The sequence below is a fragment of the Neodiprion lecontei genome, chromosome 4 (genome assembly GCF_021901455.1).
Source record: "Neodiprion lecontei isolate iyNeoLeco1 chromosome 4, iyNeoLeco1.1, whole genome shotgun sequence".
Classification (NCBI taxonomy): Eukaryota; Metazoa; Arthropoda; class Insecta; order Hymenoptera; family Diprionidae; genus Neodiprion; species Neodiprion lecontei.
This window is the reverse complement of record NC_060263.1, coordinates 8,362,147-8,368,570: the sequence shown is the minus strand read 5'-3', so window position 1 is coordinate 8,368,570 and position 6,424 is coordinate 8,362,147. Positions and strand designations below refer to the sequence as shown.

The 6,424-nt window shown below is 36.8% G+C and overlaps 1 protein-coding gene across 2 annotated transcripts; it reads left to right on the top strand.

Moving 5' to 3' along the window:
• Nucleotides 1–751: 751 nt before the first annotated feature.
• On the top strand, nt 752–2,777 carry LOC107226262 (putative esterase C31F10.02). Of its 2 annotated transcripts, XM_015667022.2 has the most exons (5): nt 752–781; nt 889–1,057; nt 1,133–1,317; nt 1,402–1,617; nt 2,350–2,777. In XM_015667022.2, the coding sequence occupies exons 2-4, from the start codon at nt 977–979 to the stop codon at nt 1,583–1,585; spliced, it is 450 nt and encodes a 149-aa protein (XP_015522508.1). In that variant the 5' UTR covers nt 752–781; nt 889–976; the 3' UTR covers nt 1,586–1,617; nt 2,350–2,777. The 2 variants fall into 2 exon arrangements, with proteins under 2 accessions (XP_015522508.1, XP_046592344.1); XM_046736388.1 differs by having other exon boundaries at nt 1,402–2,777.
• The last annotated feature ends 3,647 nt before the right edge of the window (nt 2,778–6,424 follow it).

Genomic DNA, 6,424 nt, shown 5'->3' with positions numbered 1-6,424 from the left:
GGCCCTTCGATGGTTAGCCGTTGACTAAATATATGTTATTCAGTTAACGGGTCAGCTACTAACGCTGCCGTTCAGCGACTGTTGGATGATATAAATCTTTACTCGTACCTTTGAATGTGTGTTAAAATACAATCGAAGTCATAAGAAGCTTCGTTCTATCTCTCCCTTTCAAAAAAAAAAAAAAAAAGGTCTTTAAATCAGAACACTGCGTTAAATACTGTCTTACATACGGAACATTCATTTCATCTCGATCAAAATTAGCGCATCCGTGATGTATTACAATTACTCTGAATTTTTCTCCATACGAACACTTTTCGAAGAACAATTATGCTTCCCTACCCATCGTAGGTACTCCACTTGCGACTAGCTAAAACAACAAGCCTTCTGCATCGTATCTTCAGTTCAAGATCTTGTATTACTATTTCACCTTGTCCTCAAATCAAATTTTTTATCTTGTCTCACGACTCAACCGCTATGTCACGTGGTTTCTTCCCCTTATCAGCAAAGATACTGGCGAGCTGCATTAATAGTATTGGTTCACTCAAACCAGGCTTGAAGTTGACCTTGAACAGATTTCTAATACCGTGGCTATAATAGTCATATAGAATTGAACCATTGAGAGTTTCCACTTCCATGTTACACTCGTATAACTTAGAAGCTCTTCTAATCCTCAGAGCTCTTGAAATACTTTGTTTCGACTGACCCACCTTAGTGTAAAGAGGAATGAACAAGTAGACAGAGTTTGTATTACGAATGACTTCTGACTACTTGCCTAATGACGGTTGGTGTAACCAATGTTATATTCCATTGATATGATTGTGAACGAGGATAAGATAGCGCAAAGTGTGTTGTATGTCTACGTACGTAAATATTCATGTATATGCGTAGATTTGTACAGCCATACGACTTCATCGGTGATGATTTAGAAATCGATTGCCACAAGTCGTCATCTCCGAGACTTGTATAGTCGGTAACCATGACTCGCGGTGCAGAATTTCTCAAACTAATAGCGGAATATATAAGTAAGACGAAAAAATTCGATCGCAATCTCAAAATGGTGAGTTATATATTATAAACTGGTATTATGAAACAAAGATGATTCATCGACAATAAGATCTGCTTTTTCGTCCAGCTGAATTATCTTTCTTTGGAAAACGGACAGGCCAAAGTAAAATTCACCGTAACCGAAGATCACATCAATACTGAAGGACACTTACATCCAGGGCTGACGACAACGTTAATCGACGTTTTATCCAGCCACGCACTGTTGGTTCATGGAGACGGATTTTCGGGAGTATCGACGAATATTCATGTCTCGTAAATTATGTTACATTCAAATGCAATTTTGCCTCCCGAACAGTAAATGGGTTATGATATTTTCAAATTAATTATAATTTGCAGACTAAGTCAACGAGCTTCCGTCGGCGATTTGATACTGATCGAGGCTAAGGTCTCCAAACTCTTGGAACCATTGGCATTCGTTGAAGTCGAATTATTGAGGAAGAATGGAATGGTTGAAGAAGTCGTTGCACGTGGTCAACATACTTTATTCGTAAGACCTGGAGTACATTACAGCAGAAGTTGAGGATAATAAAATTTATGCATGCTAAAATTGCAGTAAGTAATTCGTGAATTGGAAATTAAGTTCTTGGTGAGAAATTTCTAAGAAAAACAAAATATAAATACGTCAGATGTCGATTATCGAAAAAAATTGTTAATATTTTGATTGCGGTTTTTGGCTTATTATCCACAGTTATCTTCAAAATGTAACGATAATAGAAGAAGTAGACATTTTTCAGGTTGTTGAGCGAGAAAATTTTCATTTGTCTGGTTCTTTAGGTGCCATTTTATTCAAGCGTAATTAATCAAACATTGGAATAATCAAGTGGAAAAAAACGATTGGCGACCTGTTGTAAATCAAAGTGGCGAAAAAAAATATTGATTATTTTTCTTTTATCGCCATTTTGATTTGCAACAGGTCACCAACGGATTTTTCCGTCTTGATTATTAATATTTTTGACTAATTACACTCAAATAAAATGGTACCTAAAGAACGGAACAAATAAAATTGACGCGCTTATTTTGACCTTTCTCTGTTCTTTGATGTAATTTTTCTTAATTTTCACCACCGATGCCGGTTTTACATATCTGAATTTCTGAGGAGGTCAATTCACATTTAGTTTATCTTCTTTTTGACCTGATGACACCGATGAAAATTTCTAAATACACCCTACAAGGTCGAGAAAAATACCCTTAAGAAAAAAAATAATAGAAGAAGGAATCCGTCGCCTCATTATCGCTCGCATGGAACAGAAATGAGGCTGCGGAAGATCGATTTCTCATTTGCAGACTTAATTATCTGGGAAACTCGGTAGCGTAAATCCGAATGAAAGTCGTTCGCTCGTTATTTTAATTCGGATTATTCGGTAACCACCTACCAACCTTATTATACACGTCCTCAAAAGATTCGCAACCTGACGACCCTTAGAGAACGAGCTGAGCTGGTTCTCCTCGATGATGAGGTGCGAAATGACGGCTAACGAAAATTTCTCATGGGAGATGGTGCTCCCTCGGATTCTACGCTGCAGGTAACTCTTCGTAGAATCAGCAATGGTGTTAATTAATCCCAAATATAACGTAGACTCCGTGATAACGAGTAAAAATAAGTTTGCATTCGATTTTCCTCTATAGTCGGGTCTCCCAGTTATTTCAAACTTGTGTAATTCCATTTGTACCATGAAATTGTACTAATAAATTCGACGTACGGAATCCCTTGAGTCACGCGATGTTGTATCCGAGTTGACTTTTACAAGTATTAGGTAGTATTCTGTGATTTTGGAGATTACGAATCTGAAACCAGATTTTGAAAATACAAGATGCTGGATGCAATATGGTGGATGAAAATCGAATTTGCTGGACTGAATTGTCAAAATTTAATATCAGATTCATAATCGGTGACCCCTAAAACCCCTGGACAGAGTTTTTCGTCCTCGTTCGATCGAATTTGAAATTTTTGTCGGCCATATTGGATCCGCCATCTTGAGTTATTTTAATCCGATTTCAAATTTGTACAAAGTGACTCCAAAAGCTTATGATTCATGTGAAAGATGAATACGTATAAAGGGATAAGTTTCTCGGATATGAATTATTCCTTCAACTTATTTCCAACAATAATAACTTACATTATATCGCAATAATTACTCTCGAGTATTAAAAACCTATCAGTACACTATCATCAATAGCAAGAAACCGAAATGAAATATGTCGAAAAGTTTTTTATGTATACAAAAGAAAATGGTTATAATAATAGGTGGTTAAAATACTTACCACTATGACTCAAAGGGTTAATAATTCCAATCATTTTGAATAATGACACTTCCTCAAGCGTTCATCGGGCACACACTGAAGCACATAACGAGATTATCTACACCAGGCGAGTAATTGGCAGGTTATGTTTTTACCACCCCGTATATGCGTATATGTGGGCACGTGTGGACCTGCAGCAGTGATGCCAAAACGAAACAAAAAAAAAAAAGCAGCGAAGAGTGACTGAAAATCCGGATTCGATTTGGGTCGAGTTTAATTGCGCGAAACGTTGTTGCGTCATTTGCACCGCTGCCAGAGCGTAACGTATATACGTTTAATGTAATTCACAGATTATTCACCTGGAGTAGTTAATAGTTGTACGGCAGTACACGTAGGATTGTACATGTGTAGTGACAGTTCTGATTCGTTTTCAGAATAGATTCCTACCGCAGGTTTTTTTTACCTAGGAAGCCTTACTCGTTGAGGTATTGAAACGTTGAACTCTTTTTTTTTTTAACTAGGTTTTTCACATATCCATGATAATCCTGAGTCTCGTGAGGATTGTATTCCACTTCCATCTCGTTTGTTTCCCATCAATTTTTTCATATTATTCATCTTCTTGAAAGGTACAATGAAATTCAAAAGCTGAAGCAGAGTAAGCGAGTTTTCATGCCTTGTACATCTTGCGATTCCCTCTTCATTCCAAGGGTTTTTAAATTTCAATTGTGGCAACTGCTTTCTCCTCAAAGCACGTTTTTGCCATTTCGTGTAATTCGGTTAAATATCATCTGCACAGTGTATACACCAAGCCACGAGTTGGAAATTACGGTTATTTGAAAATTACGGTTTTTTTTTACGGGGAAGCAGAGTGACGAGTGCGTTTTTACAAGCTTCGCAACCCCGCACAATACGACTCAAATTGGATAAAAACTGATCGAAGTACACGGCAACTTAAAAATAGATCTACCCAAAAGTGCAGATAAGATGATCTAGAGCCCTCTTTTTCTTACAACCCCTCAATTAGTCCGTCGAGTACCAACGGATAATCAAACTTTACCGAAAACAACCGGTAACAACCTTCTCTTCTTCCTCTTCAGGGGTGCGACTAAGCGACCCACCGAAAGAAATATTCCCAACAATTTTCAAGGGTGCAGATAATCCCCCCATCCACCGGTACGCCTATAAACTTTGAGGGTAAAAGTGAGCTTGTAAAATCGATTCTTTAGCACGGTACGTAAAATAATTCGGGCGATTCTCAGGGGTGAAAGTATCCAGTGTATGGATATCTTTGGAAGTGACGATGAGCCGAAGCGGTTGAGATACCGTAGACAAAAAGGATCAAAGAACTTTGACGGTTATTGTTGATTTGAAGAAATATGTTTCGTTAATGAAAGAAAACAAACACACCAAAAAAAAAAGGCAAAATATTTATTAATTAAGACACAAGATGTGAACTAAAAAGAAAATCGTTCGAACCAGTATTTGTAGATGTAAAATTAATCAATATTGTTTTATTATAGAAATTTCAAGTGAATTATCCTATTTTTATGAAAACTGTATAGGGTTGCCTTTTTTTTTTTTTTCTTTCTTTTTGTTCAACATATTATAATATGGTATAGGTAAAATTGTAAATACTAATCATTTTTAATCATTCATTCGTCCATCCATTCAGTCGCAAGATTAAAATACGCCTTTTATAATATATATGATGCTCATTGCATTGTCAAATGATTTTGTGTTATAATTCTTCCGTGTCTAGTCTTTTCTTCAAACAATAAGTATTTTTGTATTTCTTATTTACTCAGCCTTTACTTTTCCCTATTGTTGTCGAAGACGATTCCGCAATTTTCCTCACACAGATCTCGTTCCCGTAGATGGCCTTCCACTTTTCATTATTATAAACTTGCCAAACATGTTAAATTTTGATTCATAGTTGTAAAAAAAAAATGTGACCAGACTTTGTTTAGTAAAAAGAAAATGCATGTCGTAAAATTCGATGCATCGACAGATCGTGATAGAATAATTTTAAATGTGGGCTACGCGGTGTTAACTCGAAACTGTTACGGGACCCTTCAAAATAGTCGATACGTCGACTAAGAAAGCGAACTTTGACAGCCGGATGCACACCGCTGTCTTCCAATTACCTCGACAATAAAATTCCGCCCCGAACCTTCAAAGCGTTAACGCGAAGCCCTTCGTTTCCTCTCGAGAGCTTGCGCGTCTGTGTATGAAGGGTGCACGGTTGTAATACGCCTGCGTGTATACACGCCTACAACGTGGTAGTTTTTTTTTTTTTATTTTTTTTTTTCTTTTTTTGCACTGCTTTTCTTCTTCCACCCCTTCTTCTTCACCCTCTACGCTCATAACTCTACACCAATTCTTTCGGTCTACTTTGCACGCTTTCAGCTACTGCTTCTGGTAGACAAAGGCATTCGAGAGAAGCGCGCGGTTCGCGGCACTCGCTAAGAGCTGCTGCTTCTAGGAACGAATAGAAACGAGTATCGAAACCGAGCAAATATATCCCTTTGCATATCCTGTGGGAGAATGTTTTGAGTGAAGTTTGTCGAGCTTAGCTCGGTTAAAATCGTCGTAAGTCCGAAAACGCTGATTTCAATTTATTCAATTTATTTAAAGCCGACAACAGTGGTTTCTCTTTGAAATAATTCGATAAGAACGTGTGAGTAATTTGCACAGGCTAATACAATCTCGACTATTAGGATATTTAGTTAACGTGAAACAACATTTTATATGTAACGAATTTACTAAAGTCAATGAAAAACCGAAATAAAATCACAAGTGCGGCTAACATCGGCCTTGTTGATTTTCTACAAAAGTTCGAATTCGTTTTAGGTACGAATATCGCGAAGAATATTGTTTTCTCCCTCGTTATCAACAATGTGTGAATTAACGATGGTTATTTAATGCGATAATTTTTTTTTTTTTTTTTGAAGAAATAATTTTATTTTTGTATTAATTATTTGCTTAATTGTACCTTTTCGTCGCCCCAAATTTAGTCCCAGAAAATTAAAATCAAGCTTGCGCGCGTGTACTGCAAAAAAGAAAAGAGTACGTTTGGCTGTTAACCGCAATTTTCAAACATTTTTGAATATATTAAATT

Bases quoted from the DNA above. Each gene is read 5' to 3' on its own strand.
- LOC107226262 (XM_015667022.2), top strand. From the start codon at position 977: ATGACTCGCGGTGCAGAATTTCTCAAACTAATAGCGGAATATATAAGT. The intron at 1,058-1,132 runs GTGAGTTATATA...TTTTTCGTCCAG, and splicing joins TCGATCGCAATCTCAAAATG to CTGAATTATCTTTCTTTGGA. The intron at 1,318-1,401 runs GTAAATTATGTT...TATAATTTGCAG, and splicing joins TCGACGAATATTCATGTCTC to ACTAAGTCAACGAGCTTCCG.